At 43.7% G+C, this 16,480-nt stretch overlaps 1 protein-coding gene across 1 annotated transcript; it reads left to right on the plus strand.

Moving 5' to 3' along the window:
• Positions 1–365: 365 nt before the first annotated feature.
• On the plus strand, positions 366–11,047 carry LOC149467085 (toxin MIT1-like). The gene is made up of 3 exons (XM_089672299.1): positions 366–613; positions 6,085–6,210; positions 10,478–11,047. The coding sequence occupies exons 1-3, from the start codon at positions 530–532 to the stop codon at positions 10,601–10,603; spliced, it is 336 nt and encodes a 111-aa protein (XP_089528425.1). The 5' UTR covers positions 366–529; the 3' UTR covers positions 10,604–11,047.
• Positions 11,048–16,480: the final 5,433 nt, after the last annotated feature.

Consider the following 16,480-nt stretch of genomic DNA (forward strand, 5'->3'; position numbering starts at 1 on the left):
GATAGTTATTCTTCCAGTATGATAAAAATCTACATCTATATTTGAATTCTGCATTTGACTGAACATTGGTAAACCAATAAAAAATAAATGTAATTCTCTCATCTATTTCTACAATCAGACAAGTAGTCCTCACATGCTGTGTTCCCTCCTTTCCATTCCTATGACTGCCTGGGTCACCACAATTCCAGTAACCTTGCTGGTGAGAACTGGGAGTTCCAGGACCAAACCAGTGAGCAAAACACGTGCAGTCCGCTTGTGGGCGGGTCTGGCCGTCTCCCTCCCTGTGATTGGCAGCCGCTGCGCACCTTTGTGTGGCTCTTTATCTGTCGGTGAGTCATGGAGGTTGGTGAGGGTGAGCGGAGCTTTATAACGGCTCCGGGGTTCGGAGAGAGGCAGCCAGCGGCAGGCTTTACACGGCTACAGTCCTGTGAACTCCTTCTAATCCTTCATCTGCTCCTCAGTCGGCTCCTCACCTGAGCAAACCTTGACCTCCCCCGCGGATCTCACCTCCCACTACGCCTTTATTATTATGAGAAAACGGACCTGTCTGTCGCTTCTCCTGGGCTCCCTTTTTCTTCTGCTGGAGTGCGGGGACACCGCTGTCATCACAGGGGTGAGTGCAGAGCTAGGTGACCTGTTAAACCCCCAATGTTATATAGAGCAGCACTCTGGGGGACCTTTCATGTTTTCTGTTTGCTTTCAATCTGCAGCCTGTTACTTATTAGCATTCTGTCTTTGGAATTTCTCTGTACTTCATTTCCATTTTGAGTGTGGTTCTAATGCCTTCTAAGGTCTCATGGAGCCACCCTAACCTGTGCAAGACCCCCCCCACTTTGCTGAAATGCTGGATAAATCATAGAAAAAAAACCACCCGTGGGGTAAGAAGACACAGAGATGAGAATGGTCATATAACTATTTAATAGTGATATAGAACAGTGTTTCAGCCTTTTTTCAGTCAAGGCATCCTTTAAAATGATGGAGAGTCCCGAGGCACCCTTAAAAATGATGGACAGTCCCGAGGCACCCTTAAAAATGATGGACAGTCTTGAGGCACACCATTCTAAAATGGGGTACCTCAAGACTGTCCATAATTTTAAAAGGGTGCCCCATTCTAAAATGTGAAAAACTATTCTAACAGTGATATCCACACATGTAGGACACCCAACATTAGCGGTCATTTACCCTTCCAAAGCCAATACACTTTTGCACACTGGTACTGACTAGTATTCCAATGTTTCTCCTCTCCCTCAGTTTTTATCCATCACTGAGCTAATGTGACCCAGCACTGATGGAGAGGGGAAGGAGAGGGTCAAACTAGGATGCTGTGCAGGCAGCTGACATCCTCCTTATCAGCTGATGATGTCATTGGTTGTCAGGATGCCCGTGGCTAGAAGGTCGTAATGGCGCACAATGGAAACCTGGGGCTTTGTGTAACTAGAAGGCAGGCTTGTTCCACCCGCTGGCTTGTATACAAGTTTTGGGCAATTTTTAGACATTTTTCCAAGGCACCCCTGAAGAAACCTTAAGGCACCCCAGGGAGCCTGGGCACCCTGGTTGAGAAAGGCTGATATAGAAATCTGAGGTCCACACTCATCCTGTTATCTCTTGTATTTAACAGAATTATCATTCGTAATTCAAAGGCTTTCCTTTCTTGAGTATTTTTTTCAAAAGTTTCCTTAAGGAACCAAAACACTCTTCCAGAGAGTCACCCTATTATGAGAACTGATATCCCACACGTGTGCTGTAATCACCTTCCTTATGTTCTTTTTATGGTGTGTCTATGTAGATGTATTATCATTTTTTTTAATTCCTGTCTTGTTTCACAAATGTGACATCTCTGGTTGCACTGGTTGCTTTGAATGACATATGGCACATTGGTGGTGTTGCAGCTGTATTATCCAATAATGTCAGGTTCCTTTTCTGTGTGAGACGTTTTTTTAGTGGGGAGTCCCCAAGGACTGTGCTCCTTTTTTTTTAACCTTAAACCAAAACTCCAGTTAAATTTTTTATTTTCTGTACCCGCACTGAATGGGTTAACTTCTCGTTTTGTCCAGGGGCTCAGGGTAAAATTATACTTATCCCATCCTCTGAAAACCATGCTCCCCCATGTCCAGCGGTGAACTGTTCCTGCCGTCCTCACGTCTGGAGCCAGTCTACGGGCGTGATGACGTCAGGAACAGCCTTGTCACAAGACCGCTAGTGTGTGGGGGGGGGCAGGAGTGGCGGGGACTGATCTTGTGCTCGGACGATCGGCAGATTAGGTAAGTATATCTCCAGTTTTCTGCACCCCTAGACCAGGGGTGCTCAGCCTGTGGCCTGTGGGACACATGTGGCCCTTGGAGCCTTCTTATGTGACCTTCCACCTCAAACTGAATTCAGGAGTTTTGGTGCACTTTCAGAAGATATCATAGAAGTCTATGGCAAAAAGCAGCTAACCCTCAGAAAAGCCACAGATGCACTGGGCTGTATCCACGGTGCGGGTAAACCACAGCACATCAGTTTGAAAGATGCCTTGTAGTGTGCTCAGGACAGTAAGGACTCATTGGGGGGCAGTAAAACCCCATAGTTGAGACATCAGGGGTGTAGTGCCAGAGGTTCGCAATAGCAATCCCCACCCCATGCTACAGGGGGCCCGTGCGGCCTCCCTGTCACATTTTTTTTTTTTACTGAACTGGAGGGGAGGTGGGGGTGGCATATACAGGAACTGATCCTCTCCATGTTCTCCTTGCAAGCGCAGAAACCCAGTTTCTCCTTTTCGTTCTCCCGCTAGCATTCAGCGGCTGCTATTCAAAATACAAAATTCTGAACCATTTAATTTCATTGTGGCCTGCTTTACAAATAATATAAGTGGCCCTCGCTCCTCAAAAGGTTGAGCACATATGCCTTAGACCACTGGTCTTCAAACTGTTGCCCGGGGACTGGATGTGGCCTTTGCTTGCCTTTATCTGGCCCCTGGGGCACTATTCCACCAACTGACACCAATAATGCAGCACCTTTCCCCCTACTGACACCGTCATTGGGGTACTATTCTTTTCATTTATATCAACAATGCGGCACTATTCCTCCCATTGAAACCAGTGATGGGGCACTGATTGTATTCCCACTGGCCACAGTTCGGCCCTCCTAAAGCCTAGAGGACAGTAAACTGGCCCTTTGCTTAGAAAGTTTGGAGACTCCTGTTCTAGACAAAAATGAGCATTTAACCCATGCAGTGCAGACACAGCCCCACTGCATGGGAAAATAAAATATTTGCCCAACATTCTTCTTTAATGCATTCTCTTCATTAAGGCGGAACTCCAACCAAAAGGGAAAGTTCCGCTTTAAAGACTGGTCCTCCGCTCCCCATTAATGATTGGCACCTTTGGGGAGTGGGGGGGAGCAAGTACTGGAAATTGACAGGTACCCGTTCCCACTTCCCTTGCGATCACCTAGGCAATTGGAAGCGGAAGTTGTCCACCTACCCTCCCTCCCCGTAGTCTTGTGGGACATGTGACAGGTCCCAGAAGACTACAGGACCAATCATGAAGCGCAGCGCTACTTGTGCATGCGCAGTTGGCACCCGGCTGTGAAGCCGCAAGCTGTCATAGCCGGGTGCCCACACTGAAGATGCCGGCGCCTGGAACACCAGACAGACGGTGAAACGGGCTGCGGGGGACACACCACGGGACCGAGGGACAGGTAAGTGGCTGTTTTTTAAAAGTCAGCAGCTACAGTTTTTGTAGCTGTTGACTTTTATTTTTTGACAGGGTGAGTGGAACTCCGCTTTAAGGTAAAAAACCTTTCTTTAAGCAGCCCTCCCCCCCAGCCCCTCTAAATACTTTCTTGAGCCGGATCTTGATCCAGCAATGTGCACAAGAGCAGAGGCTCTTTTGGCTAAATCCCTCCTGCTGCTGTCAGTCACAGCTAGTGAGGAGGAGCGGGGCCAAGCCACTCTCCTTGTGTCTTATGGACACACAGAGCCAGCACGGGAGCGAGCACACACGAGTGCCCTTAAAGCAAACAACTTGCTATGGGGGCCACTTAGCAGGCGGGAAGAGCCAGGTACACCAGAGGGGGGACCTGAAAAGATTAGGATCTGGGCTGCTCTGTGTAAAAGCTGTGCACAGAGCAGGTAAGTATAGCATGTTTGTTATTTTTTTTTTAAATAAAATGTAATTCTTTACAATCTTTAAAAGTGGACTTTCAGATTCCAATAAGCCCTGCGCCTGTAGAACCCCACAACCACCGGCCAGGGTTTTGGGGAAGAGGCCCTTGTGCTCATCAGCACAGAGGCAAGGTGCTTTGGTAGGGGGGGTCCTACCTATCAAGGCAACCCCCCTTCCCATGTTGAGGGCAGGTGGCCTGGAATGGTTTAGCAGGGTAGGATGGTTTGAAATAAAAAACTGAAAATTGAATTAGACAAGGCTTGTATGGCACAAGTCTGGCCAGGGGCGTCCCTAGGGTCGGTGTCACCCGGTGCGATAACACTTGGTTACACCCCCTCCGACGATCCCCATAGAATGGATCGGATCTGCATATTGAGCATAATGGATCAGACTCCGATCCATTATGCTCCCCAATCCACAGATCTGATCCATCCTGCGGGGATCGTCGGCATACAACCTATACTGGGTGACACCGGACCCGCTCCTCGAAAAGGTAAGTTGTAAAGAATCCCAACGATCCCCGCAGGATCGTCCGCCTGCTTTACAACTTACCTTTTTGTGGTGCGGGTCTGGTGTCATCCCGTGCAGTATGTGTCACCCGGTGCGGCACGCACCCCCCCGTACCTACCTCGGGATGCCACCAGTGCATGCAACCTATACTGGGTGACACCGGACCCGCTCCTCGAAAAGGTAAGTTGTAAAGAAACCCAACGATCCCCGCAGGATCGTCGGCCTGCTTTACAACTTACCTTTTTGTGGTGCGGGTCCGGTGTCATCCCGTGCAGTAAGTGTCACCAGGTGCGGCACGCACCCCCCGTACCTGCCTCGGGACGCCACCAGTTATTATTAGCTATAATTCCGTTTAGCGGACAGATAATTAAAAATGTGATATAGTGTGTATTAGTTGGAGGAAATATTTGTAATTCACACTGAGACTAAAAATCTTTTGTAAAGACCAACTCCAGTTTGTTTTTTCAAAGCAGTGGAAAAAAAGAAAAAAAAAACCCTGACTGCAATACTCATCTCCTCTCGGGCACTGTATTCTGCTCTAATTATTTCCACCACTAGATGTCCTCACTCTCCTGAGCTGAATGACCATCATGAGAAGCCTAGGGGGCTGGTTCACACCAGAACGCGATGCGGAAATGCGCGTTCCCTGCTCCGCGCTCAAAAACACAATGCCTTTCCGATCTGCTGCAGGTGCCATTGTAATGTTAGAAAAGCAGATTGCAAATACAGTGTGTTTGCGGCCACCAAATCGCATGGTAATGCAGTACCATGCAATTTGGTGTGGCACATTTTTTTTAACGTAGTGCATGCACTACATTCTCCGTGTTCTGGTTCAATGTCAGCCCATTCAAATAAATGGGCTGCAATATCGCACCACATGGGAATGCGTTCCCGTGCGATCCTGGTGTGAACGGGCCCGAAGGTCATCTTATGTTCACCATGACACCCCGCACACACAGTGTCATAATGCATGGATTGACAATCTCAACATCAACATTGACAATCTCAATCATCAATGAGGCATAAAGGACATGTCACGTGACTGGCCTGAAGACATCTGAATAAAGGTAAGTATAGAAAAAACAAATAATAAAATATACTCAAAGTTCTCAGTTGTGCATTAAAATGTATTAGCATAGGTATGTATTATTCACAAAATACAAATGCTGGCAATTTATCTTTCTTGTTAAAGGCCTTGACACCTGCTGGCAATCTATTTTGAAGCATCACTCAGCACAGATTGAATGGGCACAATACTGTTCATTATGGCATTCACGGGAGCTTCAGATTTTTTTTTTAACAATCATATTTTTACGGTATTACAAGGACTTTTCTAAATGGCATTCCACAGAATTTTGTTGCTTCTATTATGCATTTCAGGAATGTGACACATGCTAAGTTAAGTTTGTACGTAATATTTTATTGACAGGCTTGTGAAAGGGATCTTCAGTGCGGAGGAGAGATGTGTTGCGCAGTGAGCCTTTGGATACGAGGCCTTCGTATGTGCACTCCACTTGGCAATGAGGGTGAAGACTGTCATCCATTGAGTCATAAAGTAAGTCCTTGCTGATAATAACTGTTACTAATTCTGCATATTTGGAGTTTCAGAACTCCAAATTTCTAGTCTGCTGTTCCCTGCGCAAAACAGAATTTAGGAAGGGTGCCAAACATCTGTATTTCTTTTTTCATATTCATCCTTTTGAATTTATGGCAAACTGAATATTACGATCGGCTTTTGTAGGCAGCCACACCAATCGATAAGGTTGATTGAAGTGTTATTATAGTAGAATTAAAGGTTAAACTTTTTCCTGACGCCAACATTAGAATAAATGTGGTACAGCTTACACAGAGATGGCAGCCAACACGACGGGCCTGCAGAAGTCAATAGAGTCACAAGCCCTGGAACAGATAAAATCAAAATACACTTTATCCACTCCCCGTCCTGCCCATTTACATAAACGGCCGGATGGGAGCAGTGCAGGAGCGGGTGGCCGTTTATAAACGGCCCCCGCATTTACTGCCTGTGCCTGCTCACCGCGATCCAGTGCCCGCTGTGTGAGGTCCCAATCATGTGATCACTGCTTGGCCAAGCAGTGATCACATGAATAGTAGCAAGCAATATGTCACTTTCTGACATCATTGCTTACTACTTGTGAAATCTGTGAATGATCAGAGAGGTCACATGGTACAAGCAGTGGTGTATTTAGGTTTTGGCATGCCCTAGGCAAAGTGCCCCCCCCCCCCAGCCTGACATTGACCAAGAACACCCCTGCCCTCCACCCAAGCCTTCCACTACCACTGCCCCCCATACACCAGCCACCATCCCCCATGGCGAGAGAGAGAAAGACACTCACCTTCACAGCTCCGGAAATCCCCAGAAAGGAGAGTCAGGCTGTGTATACACAGCTATGAAACCCGCAGCATCTCTGAGAACCCACCAGTTCCCCATGCCGCGTGTATCCCTTCTTCCAAGGGGCAGTGCTGCCCTCCTGAAAAATGCCGCCCTAGGCAATTGCCTTGTTTGCCATGTAGTAAATACACCCCTGGGTACAAGGCTATTCACAACAGCCTTGTATCATGTGACAAGCTGTGACCAATCACAGCTCTCACAGTATTTCTCAATGGCTGCAACAATGCAGCCAGAGAGAAGGAGAATGATTGCTTTTACAGCCTTTATGGGTGTAAAAGCAATCAGTGTAAAAAAAAAAATATTCATCACCCCCCACAAGTAGTGACAGTATGTAAAAAAAAACATAAATAATAATATAAAAAAATAAAATGAAAATGTAAAAATATTTTTATTAGTTATAAACTAATTTGGATTATTATTTTTACTAAAAAGATAGCTGAATACATTTTGGCCAAGATTTATGAAGAAAGATTATTTATTTGCAAAATTTTATAAGAAAAACACTTTTTTTTCAAACTGGACTTTTTAATCTAATAGCAAAAAAAAATAAAAATCCCAGAGGTGAATAAATACCACCAAAATAAAGTTTTATCTGTCTCAAAAAAATGCAAAAATTAATATGGGTACAGTGTTGCATGACCGCGCAATTCAAAGTGTGATAGCACTGAAAGCTGAAAATTGGTCTGGACAGGAAGGGGGTGAAAGTGTCTGGACTTGAAGTGGTTAATGTTGGGTTAAAATGATCTGAGGAAGGGGCAAGTCCCTGAAATATGTTCTCAAGATTATGGGCTTCTCTCCTTTGGTTTGAATGCTCCCCTAGGCTTCCAAGTTTGCCCTCACCAGCCCTTGTTCAGGTGGTCCTTTGACAGGTCTATGACATTACATCTGGATCTGGGACATGTGACTTCCAGCAGACGCGCCATCTCAGTGATCCCAGTGGCTGCCATCCACACACCCCTCCCTCTGTCCTGAGGCTCCTGGTCTGAGCAGCTACTGTTGAGTCTAGGATTATGTGTCATCCTCCAACTTCTGGGAATATTCCCAGAGAGTTTCTCCTTTCCTCGGGCTTGGTGATGTATCAATCTGGGCACTCCTACATGTCATGCTTTTTATCCCAACATTAAAGTGTATTTCGATTTTATCTGTTCCTGGGCTTGTGACTCTATTGATTTCCACAGGGTTGGGAGTGCTTCTCTATTTGTGGTTTTGTGCTCATTGCTGGTCAGATGAGTTGGAGCGGCCCATACTGTGGTTATCTACATATCGCCTGGTACCTCATTGCGCTTGGTATTTGCACCTTAGGCTGGACAGCCAATCAGGTCCTCTTATGGAACATTCTTTCAGCACTACAGATAGGCTTAGTAGTCTTCACTACAGCTGTCTTTGGCTGGAAACAGTAATTTACTCACTTATAAGATATGATTTGCTTAAAGAGGAACTACACTGTATCACTTTTAACCACTTCCAGACCGGACACTTTTACCCCCTTCCTGACCAGGGCAATTTTCAGCTTTTAGCGCTATCACACTTTGAATGACAATTGCGCGGTCATGCAACACTGTACCCAAATGAATTTTTTACCATTTTTTTGAGATAGATAAAGCTTTATTTTGGTGGTATTTATTCACCACTGGGATTTGTATTTTTTTTGCTATGTAAATGAAATGTCCAAAAATTTTGAAAAAAGGTGTTCATCATAAATCTTAGCCAAAATTTATTCCGTTATCTTTTTAGTAAAAAAAAAAAAATCCAAATTAGTTTATAAGCAAAAATTATAATTTTTAAACATTTTTTTTACATTTTTATTTTTTTTTTTATATTATTATTTTTTATTTTTATTTTTTACATACTGTCACCCTAGCAGTACAGTGTCACCATGGTGACACTGTACTACTTGTGAGGGGTGATGAAGATTTTTTTTTTTTTTTTTACACTCATTGCTTTTACACCCATATAGGGTGTAAAAGCAATCATTTCTCTTTCTCTCTGTGTGCATTCTTGCACTCATTGAGAAGAACTGAGTGAGCTGTGATTGGTCACAGCTTGTCACATGGTACAAGGCTTTTGTGAATAGCCTTGTACCATGTGACCTCTGTGATCATTCACAGATTTCACACATAGTAAGCAATGATGTCAGAAGTGACATCTTGCTTACTACTTTGCATGTGATCACTGATTGGCCAATCAGTGATCACATGATCGGGACCTCGTACAGAGGTCCCGTCCGACGATCGGTGTTTCACTGTGTCCGGAGGACACAGCGGGCACCGGATCACGTTGCTGCGTGCTCCCAGGGAGCGCGCACAAGCAGGGTGCGGGGAGGCCGTTTATAGACGGCCACCCGACCCTGCAGTGCCATATATACAACGGCCGGTCGGGAAGTGGTTAATATTCAAAGAAAACTCCCCCTTAGATCCATGTCTCCATGCTTTATTTTGCTGAGAAATCACCCCCTGGCATTTCTGGAAGGGGCCATCTTGAGTAAGAGCAGATGATTCATGTATCATTTACTTCCCGGAATCCATCTGCCCTTTACTCAGTCATTGGCTGAGCTGAGAACCCTCCCCTCCTGAAGACTGCTGGGATGTATGACATCATTGGCCTAGGCATGCAAATCAGGAAGTAATTGAAGAAATGTAAAAAAAAGTTTAAAACAAGTAAATATGATATACTTTCTTATCTATTTACTAATGATAGCAGCATAAAGATTAAATATAGTCCATGTTGATTGAGAAGTTCCGCTTTAAGCAAAGTAATCCATAATGGAATTAAGCCGATACTCTGCACAATCCATAAAACTGAAAATCTTTATTGGCTACATGTAAAAACACATTAATAATATGCTAACATGTTTCGGCTATAGCAGCCTTCCTCAGAGCACATGCTATAGCCGAAACATGTGTTTTTACATGTAGCCAATAAAGATTTTTGGTGTTATGGATTGCAAGAAGTGACGGTTTAATTCCATTATGGATTAAAATGCTCCTATGTGACCGCTCTTCACCAGCGCTGTAACTGAGCTGCACATGCGCAGCTTAGCTTACAGCCCCAGGACGGTCTCTGAGAGCTGGGATGACAGCCTCCTGCGCGTATGCAGAGGTGACGTCATCTACCATTGGCCAATGAAGAGGCCCAAAGAATGGGCTGTCGAACAGGTGTGTATCAAGCGTTTTGTTCTGCCTATAGCCTGATCACATTATTAGAAACCATTTTTGTCAAAGTGGACACAAGCTATCAGCTGGGATTGAGAGCTACCAACCACACAAAGTGTTGGCTGCTGACTCTCAAATTGGGCGTGTTTAAAATTGTATCCTCTATGCTGGAGAACATTTCTATACAGATTGTGGATGGTAAGGGGTTAAAGGAGAAGCAGAAACTGTATCCCTAACTGAAATGTTTTTTTTTTCTTTAGGTTCCATATTCTGGCAAAAGAATGGTTCACACATGTCCATGCATGCCCGACCTAGCCTGTACGAAGGTGGACGATGGCAGATACCAGTGCTTGCCATACCTAAAAGGCAAAAATTATTATTATTAGAAGATTTCGACAAAAGCTTTCGTGAAGGATTAATTTATGCTCTCAGATTGTATTCTTGAAACATTTTTTGAAGCTAAATTCCAAAAAGCTGCAATTATTAGCTCTCGTTGTCCTAGGCTTCCAATCAGAAATTCTGTTTTATTTTTATTTTTCCATAACATTTGACCCTCAGGATGGAAAACTATCCAAATAGCACCACATCCCATTAGAGAACAAAAATACTAAACACAAAACACTCCTGGGTTCCACAACATGTTTTGTATACGGGATGGTTATGACATACTAAACTAACGAAGCTCTAGAATTGTGAGAGTTGATGCACAGAGGCAAAACATATACTCTGTTGTATAGATGTTACATGACACTGGTTGCCAATTTACTTTTATTCTACTTTTTATTTAATATTTTAATTCTTTGTATGAAATAAAAATTGTGAAGATGTTTTATCTATAATGTTGTGCTATTATTAAGGTGTGGCACCTTGAAAATTCCAACATTTTGTGTTTAGTATCATTTTTTAAAATTATTTACTAGCGACGTGAAAGGGAGTATCTGATTTGTAATTGGACAATTGAATCAAAAGCTGTTTCATGGCCAGGTGTGGGCTACTTCTTCGTTATTTCTTCATCAATTAAGCGGCGTGCTTTACACCACTGCATCTGACGCTTTGCATTGCACTTGGTGATGTAAGGCTTGGATGTAGCTACTCAGTGATGAGGGTAACATCTTTCAGAGCTTAAGTCATTAAAAGTGGAATTCTAGTAAAGTAACATTATTAAATATATATATATATATATATATATATATATATATATATACTGTATATACACTATATTGCCAAAAGTATTGGGACACCCCTCCATATCATTAGATTCAGGTGTTCCAATCACCTCCATTGTCACATGTGTATAAAATCAAGCCCCTAGGCATGCAGACTGCTTCTACAAACATTGGTGAAAGAATGGGTCGCTCTCAGGAGCTCAGTGAATTCAAGCGTGGTCCCGTGATAGGTGGCCACCTGTGCAATAAGTCCATCCGTGACATTTCCTGGCTACTAAATATTCCACTCTCAACTGTTAGTGAGATTATAACAAAGTGGAAGCAACTGGGAGCAACAGCCACTCAGCCACCAAGTGGTAGGCTACGTCACATGACAGGGCGGGGTCAGCACATGCTGAAGCGCACAGTGCGCAGAAGTCACCAACTGTCTGCAGAGTCAATAGCTAAAGATCTCCAAACTTCATGTGGTCTTCAGATTAGCACAATAACAGTGCGCAGAGAGCTTCAGGGAATGGATTTCCATGACTGAGCAGCTGCTTCCAAGCCTTACATCACCAATTGCAATGGCAAGTGTGAATAGGAAACAGTTCGCATTAAGGCCACTAAATGGAGCTGAGGAGCATACTTATTCTTACTATACTCTGGTGGCCATAATGCAATATCTTCCCTATTCAGTGCATTTTTCAGAAGTGCGTTAATGCTTGAAACTAGATTTCTATTTTATTCTATGAGGACCATTCACTTTGGAGGACTTTGTTGTCACTTGTCACGCCAAAGAAGTACGGAAGTTACTTCTGGGCAGGCAAGAGTGTTTTTGGCCCCATAGGCTTTAATGGGAGTGTCTGAAACAAAACACACGCAACACTTATTTTTTACAAGCTTTTGTGCTGTACAGCCATCTCCTTCTAGCAACCTTATTTTAATTGGCCCAAACAAAAAACGCTTTTGCCCGAATAAATTACAAAATTGTATGAAAACAAACGATGAAGCCAACACTCAAGTGTGAATCTAGCAGTTGCATGTTTTCCACTCATAAGAATCTCCATGGTATGGTTTTCCAAGGCATGCCCTTGTCACAAGGCTGAAAGTGTATTTTTTAGCTTTTATGTGGCATGTTATGTAGTAATATACATTCACACACTTTTTATTGTGGAATAAAAGCACCCATGTAGCACCTTCCTAGGCTTCTAGGTTTGGTTCACCAAATTTAGTTTGGAGGATTTCCATTAATAAGCAGAGTGCGATTGCTTTGGGCTCCTCTGGGTTCTGCAGGCTGCAGGTTTGAGTGCTTCCCCCTGTTTTCTGGAGACTTCATATAGTGGTTATGAGAGTCAAAAAAGCAGCCTAAATATTTATGCAGATCCAACCAATCACTGGGGAGGGGTGTCCAGATGGTGGTTGGGGAGTGCATAAATAGTTTGGAACCAACCACTTTTCCCAGGAGTAGATGTTCCCAGCTAGAAGGGTTGCCAGTCCTGCTGAGAATCTAGCCTTTCTCAGCAAGGTCCCTAGTTGAAGGGCCTATCCTGCTACAAGTCATTTAGAAACCAAAAGAAGGGTACCAATGAGGATCTTACTTGAGAGCTTTACAAAGGAGCCTGCCTGTGTGAATCTGAAGGGGACATCCAAGCCTTGGGGACACTGAGAGTAAATACATATACAATATATATAAACAAAGGTAAAAAACCACCCGGACCAGATGGCATACACCCACCTGCCCTCAAAGAGTTGAGCTCTGTTATTTCTAAGCCATTGTTTCTAATTTTTAGGGACTCTTTAATGAGTGGCATAGTATCACTGGATTGGTGTAAGGTTAATGTGGTGCCTATAATAAAAAAAGGGATCAAAGTCATTACTAAGTAACTACAGCCAGGCTAGTTTACTTCTATAGTCAGGAAAATACCTGAGAGTTTAATAAAAGACCACATACTGTAGATTAGTTTTTGCTAGAAAACAATATTTTTGAACAATAGTTGGCATTCATGAAAGACTGAAGTTGTCAAACAAATCTGATTTCTTTCTGTGAGGAAGTAAGCACAAACTTAGACAAATGAGCGGCCATAGATATACAATAGTTTATTTGTATTTCGCAAAAGAGTTTGACACAGATTCCTATACATGGATAATGTGTAAGGTAAAGTCTACAGGCTTAGAAAATTCAGTTTACAAATAGTTAGAAAACTGTCTAAAAGCCTATATATCCAGATAGTAGCCATTAATGATTCATACTCAAAATGGTCATTAGTGGTTTACTCCAAGGTTCGTGTTGGGACCCACACTTTCTAGCATATTTATAAATGATATAGAGCAGCGGTTCTCAACCTGGGGGTCGAACGACCCTTTCACAGGGGTCACCTAAGACCATCGGAAAACACATATTTCCGATGGTCTTAGGAACCAAGACACTGCTCCTCTATCTGCCCATATGCAGATAGGCCCACATTTCCCTGGACCGCGATGTGTGGGCGGGATGACATGCCACCCCTCTCATCTGGCCACACCCCTGGGATCACTCAACAGCTCCGCCTCCTCGCCAGTGATTGGCCGCCGGAACTGTAGCTCAGGAGAGGCACACAGCCGGCCAATCACCGGCGAGGAGGTGGAGCTTGGAGAGGAGGATCCGAGCGGCAGCACGAAGATCAAAGACGATCGAGTAAGGGATCTGCTGGAGCGAGTGAAGAGGAGAGCGGCCGGAGAAGGAAGACAGCTGACCGGTAAGTGTCTGTACTTCTCAGATGGTGCTGCTGCAGCCAGGTATGCTGGCTGTAGATGAGAGAGAGAGCGAGCCCAGGCTGGAGCAGGGGTCAGCAAGGTAAGTATCATTGGTGTCAGTGGGAGGAATAGTGCCCCATCATTGGTGTTACTAATACCAATGATGGGGCACTATTTCCTCCCACTGACACCAATAATGTGGCACTATTTCTCCCACTGACACCAATGATGGGGTACTATTCCTCCCACTGATACCAACAATGGGACACTATTCCTCCCACTGACATCAGTGATGTGGCACTACTCCTCCCACTGACACCAATGATGTGGCATTACTCCTCCCACTGCAAAATTACAGTTATGAAGTAGCAACGAAAATTATTTTATGGTTGGGGGTCACCACAACATGAGGAACTGTATTAAAGGGTCGTGGCATTCGGAAGGTTGAGAGCCACTGATATAGAGTATGGGATTAAAAACTGATAAGAGGCATGGAGGAGCTCAGCTATGAGGAATGATTAGCTGAACTTAATTTATTTTTTCTTGGTTAGAGGTGATAAAGGGGGGATGTGATCACCATGTATACATACATAAGTGGTCTATATAGTGAACTTGGCGTTGAGTTATTCCTTTTCAGGTTATTACAAGAGACAAGAGGGTACTCTTTATTTCTGGAGAAAAAGAGATTTAACCTCCAAGTACAGAAAAGCTTCTTCACAGAAAGAGCTGTGAAACATGAAGTAGTCTCCCTCAAGAACTAGCTCTAGACAGGTCAGTAGATTGTTTATAATCCATTTAAAAATAGATTATATTAATAAAAAACAGCAAATAAAAAAAGCCAACACCGCTCACTCTTTTCTGTCATGCTGGTTGTATTGTTGAAAACCATACTGATTGAGTGCTGGAGATTTACTAGTTTTGTTGCTGTTTTTTTATTTTTAAAATCTATTTATTAATAAATCTAGATGTTTCTCTGATTTCCTCTGCAACCAGTAATCCATAACCACTTCAGAGTGCACTCTATGTGGATAACTGTATAATTATGTATGCCCCTAAAGAGGTACCTCTGGCTATGAGTGATTATGACAAAGGTCTTGCGAAGCAGCTAGTTGGTAGGTAGTTTTTAGCTTTAAACCTTCAGCTGACTAATGGTGAGGCCCAGTCCTTTAATGTGGTGCACAGGAGTACAGTCCCTCTAAACACTTCATGCAGTGATAGAAGCCACTAAGCAGATGAACAGCCTCTCTATAGTCTCAGTCTCTGCTAGCTGTAGTAAATCAATTGCAGCAGCAGCCTCTCACCAGTCCCAGCGATAAAGAAAACCTCAATCCAGGTCCTCAGCTGTCAGCAACCTTAGCAGCTCTGCACCTGTGTGACTCTGGTCTCAGCACACAGCAGGCAAGTGGGCACACTGGAACAGAGGTGAACACTCCAGTTTCCTTGCAGTGAGAAGTTCCTTCTCTTATGTGCACTGACATTTTTTTGTATTTTATTTGTATTTATCAAGAACCACAGTAGACCTCTGCCAGCAGGAGAGGTGAAGACTTGGCTTTTTCCTGTAGCCATCAAATACACATTTTTTCCCATGACCAGTAGGAATACAATCTACATATTGTCATAAGTTATGATCCTGCAAGAGGGGACTTTAAGTTGTGTCTCTGCAGATGTCCATTAATAGTAATCCAGCCATGGATAAGAGTTACAGCATTTACATTGTGACATACAGTCATGGCCGAAATTGTTGGCACCCTTGATATTTCTCCAGGAAATCATGTATTTCTCACGAAACGTATTGCATTAACACATGTTTTGCTATACACATGTTTATTCCCTTTGTGTGTATTGGGACAAAACAAAAAAAGGGAGGAAAGAAAGCAAATTCGACATAATGTCACACAAACCTCCAAAAATGGGCTGGACAAAAGTATTGGCACCCTTTCACAACTGCGGATAAATAAGAATGTTACAAGCATGTGATGCTCCTGTAAACTCACCTGGGGCAAGTAACAGGTGTGGGCAATATAGAAATCACACCTGAAAGCAGATAAAAAGGAGAGACGTTCACTTAACCTTTGCATTGTGTGTCTGTCTGTGCCACACTAAGCATGGACAACAGAAAGAGGAGACGAGAACTGTCTGAGGACCTGAGAACCAAAATTGTGGCAAAATATCAACAATCTCAAGGTTACAAGTCCATCTCCAGAGAACTAGATTTGCCTTTGTCCACAGTGCGCAACATTATCAAGAAGTTTGCAACCCATGGCACTGTAGCTAATCTCCCTGGTCGTGGACGGATGAGGAAAATTGATGAAAGATTGCAACGCAGAATAGTCCGGATGGTGGATAAGCAGCCCCAAACATGTTCCAAAGACATTCAAGCTGTCC

The sequence above is a fragment of the Staurois parvus genome, unplaced genomic scaffold, assembly GCF_062004578.1.
Source record: "Staurois parvus isolate SC_StPar_1 unplaced genomic scaffold, SC_StPar_1.0 ptg000124l, whole genome shotgun sequence".
Lineage (NCBI taxonomy): Eukaryota > Metazoa > Chordata > Amphibia > Anura > Ranidae > Staurois > Staurois parvus.